The sequence below is a fragment of the Lutra lutra genome, chromosome 1, assembly GCF_902655055.1.
Source record: "Lutra lutra chromosome 1, mLutLut1.2, whole genome shotgun sequence".
In the NCBI taxonomy this organism is placed as follows: domain Eukaryota; kingdom Metazoa; phylum Chordata; class Mammalia; order Carnivora; family Mustelidae; genus Lutra; species Lutra lutra.
The window spans coordinates 118,206,759-118,220,378 of NC_062278.1; the positions used below are offsets into that span (position 1 = coordinate 118,206,759).

Sequence of the window (13,620 nt, forward strand, 5' to 3'; positions counted from 1 at the left end):
TTACTTCTGAGGATGATTTCATGGTATTGCCTCATGGGCATGCTCTGCAAAGAGGACAAATGTACATATGGTAGGTAACATAAAACCCAAGAACAGTCAAAGAATTAGCACTGCCATATCAACAGGAGTAGGCGAACAAATAATAATGGCACATATAAGCCTAAAGGTAAAATTGAGTGTATCAAGACTGTGCCCATTTAGACATCCATGAATCAAACAATCATCAAAGCATGCCCATTACCTAACCAGGTATTATTCCTCATGGAAGAACTATCATAACACCACACAGTATAGCAAGGGGCCTAAGTTAACCCAGCATAGCTAGCTGACAAGAGCTTTGCTATGCAAACCCATACATAGTTAGATACTATTCTTAAGATTTAAATGCTCTCTGCTTGCCCTAAAAGCTCCTACTAGTAAGCGTAGTCCTCCTCTCCCTGCTCGGGTCCTCTTGTAGATGATCCAGCTCACCTAGCAGAAGTAAACTTATATTCACAATGCAAATCAACCATCAACTTCTAACAATATTAGAAAACAGAATTATACAACACCAGTAGGTGACAGCTTTTCTATTCCTAATTTTAAGGACCACTATAACTTCTAATAAGGTAAATGGATACATAGTTCTTTAATATTTTGTTGAATTTATCATATTAACTAATTTTAATAATACTAACCTCAACTACAGCATCATTACTAGAATACTGTGCCAGGTCTCGAATCCCATTCATGAACTGTTTATTTGCAACACAAAAGGCCTTTCCGGTATCAATCATCACAATACAAAGTTTCACAAGCTGAAAAAGAAAAACATTACATCAGGTTGAAGATAATTACACAAATTACCTAGTTAAACAAGTGTTAGCAACAGCTACATGAGTTAGCCTAGCTAAGATAAATTATGGTTCATCAGTAAAGCCAAAATAGACTAACTGAAATTGTTCTTTTTAACTCTGACTTACAAAGTAAATTCATGGTAGAACTGTACCCAAAAAAGTCGACCCTTAGGACCCAGAGGCTGTAATGGTAACAACAATAAATACTTTTACCAAGTCATATTCAATCCCATAACCTCATAAAAATTTATTAAACACCACTTAGAAGGAAGAATAGGGAATTTCAGGCAGAACAAGCAGTCTGCTTAAAAAAAAAAAAATTAAATTTAAAAAAAAAAAAACCTGTGCTATGTTGGAGGAAAAGGGAGTAAACTGGTACGTTGGATTAGTCATGCTAGGCATTTCAGTGTCAACCTATCAACACAAACATCTGAATTGATTAATCAACCATTATTTCTTCAATGCCTACTATTTTAGGCTTTGAGCTAGCCTTAAAATTTAGACTTTCTTTCACCTTTCTTTCTCTAAAATTCTTCTCCTTCCCCTTTTCTTTTTTCTGTTCCTTATTTTTCTCCTTTCACTCAAATGCATAACATTTCCTTTAAACAAATAAAATCCTGGGCGAATACATATATTTTTTAAAAAGGTAGAGAAGGGAAGGATACTGAGGGGGTAATGGTGGGAGCACCAAGAAGAGGGTAAAGAGCCAAAACAACAACAACAAACCTTTAGAAAACATCTAAAGGATCTCAGGAGTAGAATTTAAAACTGTTACCCTAGTGCCCAGAAGAACAGAAATTAAAAATACACTGTCTGCTCTCAGAAGCTTTAAATTGAACCAGTAGACAAGCAGATAAATTCTGTACAGCACAAACACAACGGCTACGCATGACTAAACCATACATGATCGAACAAAGGAAGAACATCTAGCCAGGACTAAGGGCATCAGGGAAGGATTGCTGGAAAAGATAACAATTAAGAAAAGCCCTGAAGACCAACAAAAATTAGCCAATCAGACAAGAGTAATGGGAAGATACTACTCTAGGAAGAGCATGTTTTAAGGTAAGGCCCAGAAGCGACATGGGCAGAGAAAACCAGAGACACTTAGTAGCTTAGTGTGGTGTGAAAATGTGGGACATTAAAAGTGTGATGTTGAAAATGTATGCAAGGGCCAGATCAGGACAAGCTTTTGTGTGCAATTCTAAGATGTTCACATTTTGTATGAAAGGAAACAGAGAACAAGTGAATACACTAATTGGTGAGTTCACCAGAGTTCCATTTCAGAATGATGACCTAAATGGAGAAAAAGCAAAGACAGGGAAAAGAAAGACTAAAGATAAGGGGATTAGACCAAAAACCATGACAGACTGAATTAAGGCAGTAAGCAGGAGAGAAATGAGGAGAAAAACTCGAGAATTATAGTCAAGTACCCTTCTGTAATACAGTTATAGAGACTGTGTTCCACCAAGGGGAAAAAAATTGGAGCTGAAATCCAGCCTCAGCTCTGCTTGCCACGGGCTACATCTGCTAATTCACACAAAGACACATTAAACTGGACAGCAAAAGACTCCTGTTTTCATTGTATTAGGCCTGTGACATGGCCCTGAATTAGATGGGCCTGTGATATAAGTCAAGTGGAAAGCTGGACCAAACACGTGAAAACAGACATATGAAATTCAAAAAAGAGGTGCATGCTGTAGATACAGAGGAATCACCAGCATATATACAGTTACAGTGCTACAATGCTATATCCCACACAGGAGACAGAGGACAGAGCTTGCAGAGTGAAAACCTCACGAAGAAAACAAAAGAGGAAGAGGAAAAGTAGGAGGAAAAGCAAGAGAATAATTTCACAAAGGTAAAAAAAGAACTAAGGATCAAAAAATAGATGAACAGGTTGAAAATCCATAAAAGTCCAATTTTAAAAAGATTTTTTAAATGTCTGTTGAGGGGCGCCTGGGTGGCTCAGTGGGTTGGGCCGCTGCCTTCGGCTCGGGTCATGATCTCAGGGTCCTGGGATCGAGTCCCGCATCGGGCTCTCTGCTCAGCGGAGAACCTGCTTCCTCCTCTCTCTCTCTCTCTCTCTGCCTGCCTCTCTGCCTATTTGTGATCTCTCTGTGTGAAATAAATAAATAAAATCTTTAAAATAAATAAATAAATAAATGTCTGTTGAGGTTGTCACCCAGTATCCCTGGCAAGAATAATTGTAAGAGAAACTGACTGGGGAGCTGTTAGCCAGATTACAGTGAGTTATGAACTGCAGATGTAGAAGACATGATGATAGATCAGTATTTCCCAATATGTACTCTACAAAATATCCTACAGGAATATCCTACACCAAAATAAGGATCTTGTGACAAAATAAATCTGGCAAACTCTGCATTTGAAGAACTAAACAGATTTCTTTATTGCTGAATTTTAAAGAGCTTTTGATATATTCATATGTGTTGTGAATCCTAGAAGAGTATAAAATATGTAGCAGTTCTCAAAAATATTTGACATGGAATTCTTTCTCAGAGGAACCATGTTCATAGAAACAAAATTCCAAAAAACTCACTATGAGAACTGCAGGTAGAGATCAGTCTTTTAGTTTGAAAATTACAAATAAATAGAAAATTACAAGAAATAATGTCTTAAAAACCAGAAAAACTAATTATAAAATTCATAGGAGTAACCAACATACAAGAAGAGGGAAAAAAATTGAAAATGAGTGATGAGATGGGAACATTAGCTTTATATATATATATATATTTTTTTTTTTTTTTTAAGATTTTATTTATTTATTTGAGAGAGAGATCACAAGTAGGCAGAGAGGCAGGAAGCAGGCTCCCTGCTGAGCAGAGAGCCTGATGCAGGACTCGATTCCGGGACCCTGAGATCATGACCTGAGCCGAAGGCAGCAGCTTAACCCACTGAGCCTCCCAGGTGCCCATAGCTTTATATATTATTAAAATGTATTATACCCAAAAAAAAAAAAAAAAAAGGTACAAGTATAGTAATTACAATTCTGGTAATGGCCGTGAACAGACAAATGGAAAGAATACAGAGTCAAGAAACCAATACAAATATGCAGTACTTTCCAGCCAGTGGGGGAAAAAGTGATCCAATAAATGACATAGGGACACTAGAATCTAATGGGAGAAAAAGAAAAAAAGAAACCAAATTCAATTCCAAACCCTCCAATTAATTTCAGATGGAATAAAGATTTAAACATGAAATACTAAATCAGAAAATTAAAACAGGAAGTAATATTTTTTATAATCTCAAAGTAAGAAAAGTCTTTTTGAGAAAGTTGCAAAACTCAAGTCACAGAAAAAACAAATCAATTCAACTACAAAAAAATAAAAATATTATGGCGCCTGATGGCTGTTGGTTGAGTGTCCAACTCTTGACCTCAGCTCAGGTCTTGATCTCAGGACAATGAGTTCAAGCCCCACACTAGGCTCCACCCTGGCTATGTATGTATATATGTGTATATTTATACACACACACACACACACACACACGTATATATATGAAACATTTTTATCAGGGGGATAAAAAACAATAAATTTAGTCAAAAGACAACAATATGGAAAAACAGTATTAGGGACAAATCATAAGGGACTAATTTCCCTGCTCTAAGAAGAGGATATAAATCATTTTTGAAAATCAAACCAGCCACTAGAAAAATAATGGCCAACCGATTATGTACAGATAATTCCCAGTAAAGAAAATTCAAATACATCCTACACCTATGAAAAAAAATTCAATCTCACTCATAGTAAAAGAGTATTTTACAAAGAGTAAATTACTGTGTTTTTTTTTTTACAGAATAGCAAAGATCGAAAAGTTTGTTAACTTGCTATTTTAGAGAGGATATGAAGAACCAGACACTCATACATTTATGGGAAATGTAAACTGGTACAATTTCTGTGTAGGGCAATTTAGCAAAAGCTATCAATATTTTAAATACATACCCTCTAACCTAACAATTTCACATTTAGGAAAGTATTATGAAGTTATTTTTTCACATAAACCACATGACACACATGTGAAATCATACACTGCAGTCACAGTAAAATATAGGTAGCAATCTGAGTCCATCAGTAGGCAACTGAATAAATAAATTATGATATATCCATACAATGAAATACAATTCAGCCGTCAAAAACAATATGGCAGCTCAATAATTAATAACAAAAAACAAAATCCAAGATGTATTTTTTCAAAAAACAAAATACAGGGGCGCCTGGGTGGCTCAGTGGGTTAAAGCCTCTGCCTTCAGCTCAGGTCATGATCTCAGGGTCCTGGGATCGAGCCCCACATGGGGCTATCTGCTCAGTGGGGAGCCTGCTTCCCCTTCTCTCTCCGCCTACCAGTGATCTCTCTCTCTGTGTCAAATAAATACATACAATCTTAAAAAAAGAAAAATGTAGAACAGTTTTAATATTTTTGTTGTAGTGGGAGAGAAGACAAATATTTATAATCTTTTACATGCCTAGATAATTTCTGGAAGGACTCAAGTGTACTCCTTTAGGAAAGAGACTAGAGGATGACTAATTTTTCACTGGATACACACTTTCGTATCTTTAAAGTTTATATCATGTAGGAGGTATTACTTATTCAACAAATTAAATAATTTAAAAATAATTAAAAGGTCCCATAGTAACTAAAGGAGAGAGAGAGGTTGGTAGTATAACATTATGGTTAAAAACACAGAGTTATGGGTTTAGTCAGCTTAGATTCAAATTGTGCTGCCCTACTTAACCACCTAAATGATCCTGAGTGACCTTAACCTCAGTAACCTTAAGTTTTTTTCTGTCTGAAATGATCACAACGGTACCAAACCATACACGGTTACTATAAAAGAGTTAAGGTAATGCACATAAAGATCTTAGCACAAACCATTACTGGCACACGGTAATTACTAAAGATGTATGTTTCCTTATCAGAGTTTTGTTATTTGCTTTTGGTTTTCTCTCTTATTTTGTTTTTGTTCCAAAGAAACTTGAACACTTTCTACTTAAAATGAAGAGGTGGCAGAGAAAGAAAAGGAGAAAGATGACTAAAGCAAAGTTCTGAGAAGTTAGAGGTTGGAATTACATAGGAAAAGGGATACTTTTATCACTCAAATGGGAGGAAAAGTGGAAAAAGAAAAGGACATATTCTAAATTTCTAGATTAGGAACAAGGAATAAAAGTGTTCCCACCAAAAGGAAGACAGAGTCAAAGTCCTCTATTAAGGAAGAAGAACAAAATGATAAATCATGAGAAAATAGAAGTAAAGCTGTTAAAGATAACTAGATAACCTGAATAAATCTTGGGAAATTTGTTTTACATCAAAATTTGCAGGAATGTGTTAACTCCACCAGTTGATTTCACCAAACAATTGTGTAACTTCTCCTACAGGGCTTTATAGATATGACACAGAGAATACAGATGATTAGACAAATATAGTGAGAATTCTACAGAGTAGGTATTATGGAAGGGAAATGAAGGCCTCCAGGAGAAAAATATGATGGAATAAAATTAAGAGTAGACTGAAAGGGATAATAGCAGTATTATTCATACTAGCCAAAAAGTGGAAATAACCCAAATGTCCATCAAGTGATAAAGGGATAAACAAAATGTGGTATATTCATAAAGGGGTATTACTCAGCCATAAAAAGTAAATACTGGAAAATGTTACAACTTGTACAGATGAACCTTAAAAACATTATGCTAAGTGAAAGAAGCTAGTCACAAAAAGCCAAATTATGGCTCCATTTATATGAAATATTCAAAAGAGGCAAATCCATACAGACAGAAAGAAAATTAGTGGTCACCAGAGGATGTAGGGAGAAGATAATTGGGTGTGACTGCTAATAGGTACAAGATTTCTCTTTCAAGTAATGGAAATGCTCTGGAATTAGATAGTGGTGAGGGTTGCACAATACTATGAATACACTGGAAACACTGAATTGTACGATTTAAAATGATGAATTTTATGTCAGGTGAATTTTATCTCCAAAAATTACCCCTCCCCAAAATGCACTGAAAGGGGATTTTAAAGGGGGTTTAAAATATCAGAAGTTTATAGACTGAAGACTAGAGGGCTAGCTAAGCTTGAAGAACAGAGGCAGGAGTGAAAGAAATGAGAACTGGAAAGACTAGAGTCTCAGGTAAGAAAGTAAGAGATCAGCATTCCATATTTCTGAGAGGAGAACTTTGAATGGTAAGGCATAGCTATGACCATGAAAACAGGTATCAGAATTAGAATAGAGGTCACTAACACGGAAGTTGGAGAGATAATGGAATTGTCATACAGCTGAGCCACACATACACTGCAGCTATGCAGGAAGAAGAACTGACTTGGTGAAAGAAACTTTGCCAGCTAGCAAAATCCTTAGTAAATGACACTGATGACAGGCATAACTGAATAGTATAAGCCTACAAGAGAGAACCTAAGAGTATATGTCAAGTTAGTCAAAATTATCAAGCTGGTAGCCCCAATTCATTCAAAAGTTCTTTTTACTAAGAGATGTGTGTGTCATAGGCACTTTTCCAGGTGATGAGAATATAAACAACTTATCCATTGACTGTCCTTTAGTAAGTAACAACCTCTCCAAGTCTCATTTTTCTCACGGGCAAATTGGGTGTAATGCCAACTTTGCAACACTTTTGTGACAGTTGGAGATAATATAAGTAAAACTTAGCATCTGATGCACAGTAAGTGTGCATTAAATGAAGGTTGTTTTTCTTCCTTCAAAGACTGTCTTCAAGGAGCTAATAATTTGTTGAAGAGACATCATCATTAGCATTTATTTAGAATGTAACATGTGCTAAGAACCACCCTAAGCACTAACATACACTAAAACACCTTATTCTCATTAATAACCCTATGAGATAGGTACTCAACCTTTACTGTTTTTGAAGATGAAGAAACTGAGGCATAGGAAGGTTGAGAAACTTGCCCAACGCCAAATAGCTTAGTAAGTGGTAGAGCCAGATTCAAATGCACGCAGCCTTACTCCCAGGCTTTGTGTTCTTAACTATTACACCATGCTACAAGCCAAAGACTACAATAATATTATAATAATTTAAATGGAAGTGTGTGCAAGAAAGAATGCAATACCAGAAAAAGAACCTAAGTTTGGTAGTACTTGAGCTGTGATTTAAAGAGTATCTGCTTAACAGAGAGAGAACAAGCATTCCAGTGAGAGGATGCAACAGATACAAAAATTACATCTAGATGGCCACTACATTGCTCTACGGTGCTGTCAGTGCCAGAATACCTGGCAGAATGGATAAATCTTTGGACCCAGCAAAACAATGCCACTCATGAAGCATTATTCTCCACAAGGAGTGTAACTATTGGTAACATATTATAAGCAAAATAAATAATAGCTAGGTCATCAAGCTAGTTTAACCTGTTGGTGGCATGACTTACAATGATATTACAGGCCTTGCACAAAGTTATGAAATCACTAAACTAATCCTGGGCAACCCCTCCCCTCCACTAGTCCTTCAGTGTCACCACCTTCAATAACAACCATTTCTTCCTCCTCTCTGGTTCTCCTCTCTGCGCTAACTCCTCAAAATTCTCAAGTGGAATGATAGATACTAATTTAAGAATTTGAGAGAGGTACATTTTATAAGAAATCAAGATCTTAAACTGGAGAAATGTAAAACTATAGACCTTCTATTCAGGTGGAAGATAATATTTTTTTTAAATGTCAAAATTTCCATGATGCCCTTTTTAGTCCTTTGGGTAATAAACACTCTAGAAAAAGCTTAGAGATCTTAGTACTGATTGCCAACATTTTAATAACTTGTTTTAAACTTGAATATTTAGTTTTAAGATTCTACCAGTCTCCCAATTCCAACCAAATATGACACGGGGGCAGGGGGAGGGGGATGCTCATTAAAGCAAAATCAGTAACAAAAATGCTGTTAGTGGATTCTATCAGATGAGATACTTCAAATTTTGAGGACCTCCCCAACGAACCCAAAAAATGTTTCATATGATTTACATGCAGTTCTCCCCATGAAGAAGAGATAATCTGATTAGACTACTCAATGATTCTTTAAAAAGCCTTGTCTTTCAGGGGTGCCCAGGTGGCTCAGTCAGTTAAGCATCTGCCTTTGCCTCAGGTAATGATCCCAGGGCCTTGGGATGGAGCCCCACATCAGGCTCCCCTGCTTCTCCCTCTCTTCCCAGCTCATGCATACTCTATCTCTTGCTCTCTCTCAAATAAATAAATAAAACAAACAAAAAAATCCTTGTCTTTCTACATACTCTCTCATAAATCTACCAGAAAATCAAGACTACAGTTCTGTTGCCTACCTTAAGATTTAAAAACTTTGTTTCAGAGTGTTTAAAATACTACCTCTGGGTAAAATAATAATAATAATAAACCTATATGTGTAATTTTAAAGAGAAAATATTTGAAAATCCTTTTGAAAATATCCTTACAAAAATTACAACACTAATTTTTAAAAAAATTACAACATTAATTTAAAAAACATTTGCCTAGAAGCTTCTTAGCTTTCCTCAAAAAATTTCCAAGCAGCAAAGTGCTCCCCTAGTATGGATGCAGAAGCACAGTGGTGCACAAAAAGAGAACTGAACTAAGAATAAAAACATGAGTCTTGACCCTGGTTTGCCTCTTCTACCTCTGACTTGAAGCCAGTTCCCTTCACTTTCTGGGCTTTGGTATCCTCAACTATAAAATGGGAATAATAGCACTTGTCTTACCTACCTCACAGAATTATTATAAAAATCAAAAAGCATACTATATATCAAAGTGTTTTGGAAACCATAGAGTACAACACAAAAATAACTTATTACTAAATATTTTCTAAAATTTTGGTTTTAGAAATTTGTGCCTCGTTAGCACAGTAGGTAGCACGTCAGTCTCATAAAATATTGGTTTTACATACATAATTACTACTACTTTATATTTATACCATTTACATCATATACATACATATGTTTCATGATTTCAAAACATTTGAAAACCTTCAGCTTATTTTATATCCTGGCTATTCAAAGTGTGGTCCATGGAACAACAGCATTGGTGTCACCTGGAATCTGATTAGAAACATGGAATCTCATAAAGGACTAGTATACAAAATCCATAAAGAACTTATCAAACTGAACACCCAAAGAATAATACAATCAAGAAATGGGCAGAAGACATGAACAGACATTTCGTCACAGAAAACATGCAAATGGCCAACAAACACACAAAAAAGTGCTCCGCATCACTCAGCATCAGGGAAATAGAAATCAAAACCACAATGAGATACCACCTCACACCAGTCAGAACGGCTAAAATTAACAAGTCAGGAAACAACATATGTTGGCAAGGATGAGGAGAAAGGGGAACCCTCCTACACTGTTGATGGGAATGCAAGCTGGTATGGCCACTCTGGAAAACAGTATGGAGGTTCCTCAAAAAGTTGAAAATAGAGCTACCCTATGGCCCAGAAATCGCACTACTGGGTTTTTACCCTAAAGATACAAATGTAGTACTGATCTGAAGGGGCATGTGCACCCGAATGTTTATAGCAGCAATGTCCACAACAGTCAAACTATGGAAGGAACCTAGATGTCCATCAACAGATGAATGGATAAAGAAGATGTGATACACACACACACACACACACACACACACACTGGAACACTATGCAGCCATCAAAAGAAATGAAATCTTGCCATTTGCAATGATGTGGATGGAACTAGAGGGTATTATGCTGAGCAAAATAAGTCAATCAGAGAAACACAATTATCATATGATCTCTCTGATATGAGGAATTTGAGAGGCAGGGTAGGAGGTTGTGGGGGGTAGGGAAGGAAAAAATGAAACAAGATGGGATTGGGAGGGAGACAAACCATGGGAGACTCTTAATCTCATGAAATAAACTGAGGGTTGCTGGGGGGTGGCTGGGTTAAGGACATTGGGGAGGGTATGTGCTATGGTGAGTGCTGTGAAATGTGTAAGCCTGATGATTCACACACCTGTACCCCTGAAGCAAATAATACATTGTATGTTAATAAAACAAAGAAAGAAAAAGAAACACAGAATCTCAGGTACCCCAGACTTACTGAATCAGAATCTGTATTTTTACAAGATCCCTAGGTGATTCCTACGCACAGTACAGTTTGAGAAGCACTGCTTTATGTAGCAATATCATTTAAAAAAATAATTAAGTGAGTAGGAAGTTATTTTCAGAAAAGGTATTTCAAATATGTGCATCTGATTTATCTCCATAAATTTTAAGAAAAGATATTTCACTAAACAGTTACTGATTACGTGAAACCAGAAGCCATGTCTTACTCATTCTCATATTTCTTCCTGCTTTATACAGTATTTCTTGGGTAGAGGAAAAAAAAAGATGATCAATAATTAATATAGATGATAGGAATTAATGCCCATTTACCCTCAAATACAATATGGCCACTTAATATCAATTATTAACTATATACTAAGCATTTCTGGCATCAGCTTTAAAAAAAAATGCAATCAGTATTTTAAATTTTATTTATATTTAATGTGTCCACACCTACATTTATAAACAAGAATGGTCAGGTTATGTATGAAAACCACTAAGCAGTGAAAAGATACATGCAATCTTTTTGATGGAAAAGAAGAAAACACAGTTCCAACAATATAAAGGATATCTAGTTAGCTCTGAAGTCAAATGCTGTTCAAATTCTTGCTCTGGCGCTTAGATTTTCAATAAGCTATTTCATGTCTATGGCCTCAATTTCCTCACATGTAAAATTGGGATAATAGTAACATTTACCATCATAGAGATTAAAAAAAAAAAAAAAAGTAACATGAACCACCAGGTATGAAAGGCCTAAATCATTGTTAATGGAAAATAAGAATTAATGTTTAAAAAACTTTTAAAGTAAAATTCACCTTATCAAGTTTTAGTTCCAATTCTGCCACATCTCCTTCTACTTCTTCCAAAGCAGCCCTAGAAAAATCATATATAAAATAAGTTATCATGTGTTTATTATTTTTTTAAATGCCCACCTCCCCCCAGTCCCTCCCCACATCCACCCTCCAGCCTCCCCTTTGCCCCCTAAGTTATCAGATATGTTTAAATGTTACTTTACTCTTGGAAAATAACTCTAAATGAAAAAAGATATGAATGCTTAAAAATTACACTTCACGTTATGTAATAATTACCTTAGGATGAAGTATAAGTACTTCATAAACATGAAATGTAACAGATAATACAATTATTATTTAAGGTAATGAGAGATTAGGCTGACTGATTCAAAGCATTCATGTTATTCAAATTAATAACACTAATAAGAAGTATTTAGCATGGTTTTGTTTTTTTTTTAATGAGGAAAATTTTTTGAAGTTGAGCCTTAACAAAGACTTGGATTTCTATTCAGTACAACAAATCTAACCCAATAACAGAGCATCCTTGGGAATCAAAAAGGAAAGGGTTTTACTTTTTATAAATAGTTCAGAAAAATGTCAGCCTTGTTTAATGAACCATTTTGTTTCCCATTTTTTTTTTAAGATTTTATTTATTTATTTATTTGTTTGTCAGAGAGAGAGAGAGAAAGCGCGAGCGCACAGGCAGGCAGAGGAGCAGCAGAGGCAGAGGGAGAAGCAGGCTCCCCACTGAACAAGGAGCCCGATGCGGGACTCGATCCCAGGACGACGGGACCATGACCCGAGCCGAAGGCAGCCACCCAACCAACTGAGCCACCCAGGCGTCCCTGTTTCCCATGTATTTTTAAGAAATCACTAGATACTCTTAATTGTCAGGAGAATTATAAAATTATAATATTTATTAGTACTTGATATCACACTACAGGTAACATTCCAAAATTGGAAATTTGGAACAAAACAGCAGCAACTAAAACTTTTTAAGAATAATAAGATTTTACACTTAAGAGTTAAGATAGAACAAAACACAATTCAATTACTTTAAGTCATCTATCCCATTTTCAGATACCTACTTGATAAACTAGCAACTTCCCAGTAGTTATTTTACGAATTAACCAAATTTGTTTCAAATGGACAACAGTAGGGGACTAACCACCCAAACATTTATTTTGAAACCTGAGTAAGAAATTCTCAATTAGATAACAAAACTAAGAAAAACATGGCTAAAATATAGCCTCTATTCCCAGAACTACCCACTTAACCTCTATGTAATAATGTCCAAATAATCATTTTTATCAGCTTGTAATTCTATTTCTCTATCTGGTCACAATTACTGAAAAAAGTTTTTAATCTCCCAAACAAGAAAATTATAAACTACAAATTATTCAGCAAAGAGATGCCTATTCCATAAAACAAGATACTATAGCATACAGTTCAAAGTTCAAGAAAACAAGAGGTGATATACTTCCAAAGCACAGAAACAGAAATGCTTCTCCCCTAACTAAAAGTATCATTTTCTTTAGCAGTTTTTTGAATTACATTTGTTCCCTTAACCTAGAAAACATTTTCCCTTCACATTAATCTTAACTCCTGTTCACCTGACTATATATACTACTTGTCATTTTAAACTTAATTCATAAAAGAAAACAAATATATCTGCATAAGAATATTCACTCTTTGTAACAGGTTGAAAACCTACATGTCCAACAATAGGAAATAATGTAAATAAATGAAAGTACATCCATCCCAATATTTGAGGCAGCAGGTTTTTAAATACAACTGATCTACATCTACTGGAATAGAAGCATACATGTGATAAACTATTACATGCGGGAGGGGGAAAAGCAAGTTACAAAATTATATATAGTGTGAACCCAATTTCATGGAGGGGGAAAAGAAACT

General features: G+C 35.5%; 1 protein-coding gene across 3 annotated transcripts in view; it reads right to left on the reverse strand.

Annotated features, from left to right (window-relative positions):
• ACAP2 (ArfGAP with coiled-coil, ankyrin repeat and PH domains 2) overlaps positions 1-13,620 on the reverse strand; it is a 161,442-nt gene that overhangs the window by 94,803 nt on the left and 53,019 nt on the right. For 2 of the 3 annotated variants that reach the window (XM_047733568.1, XM_047733578.1), the window contains exons 2-3: positions 11,728-11,785; positions 678-797 (exon numbers count right to left, since the gene is read on the reverse strand). In XM_047733568.1, coding sequence (XP_047589524.1) covers positions 678-797; positions 11,728-11,785 — 178 coding nt within the window. The remainder of the gene's footprint in view (positions 1-677; positions 798-11,727; positions 11,786-13,620) is intronic. The other variant, XM_047733587.1, reaches the window with a different exon arrangement.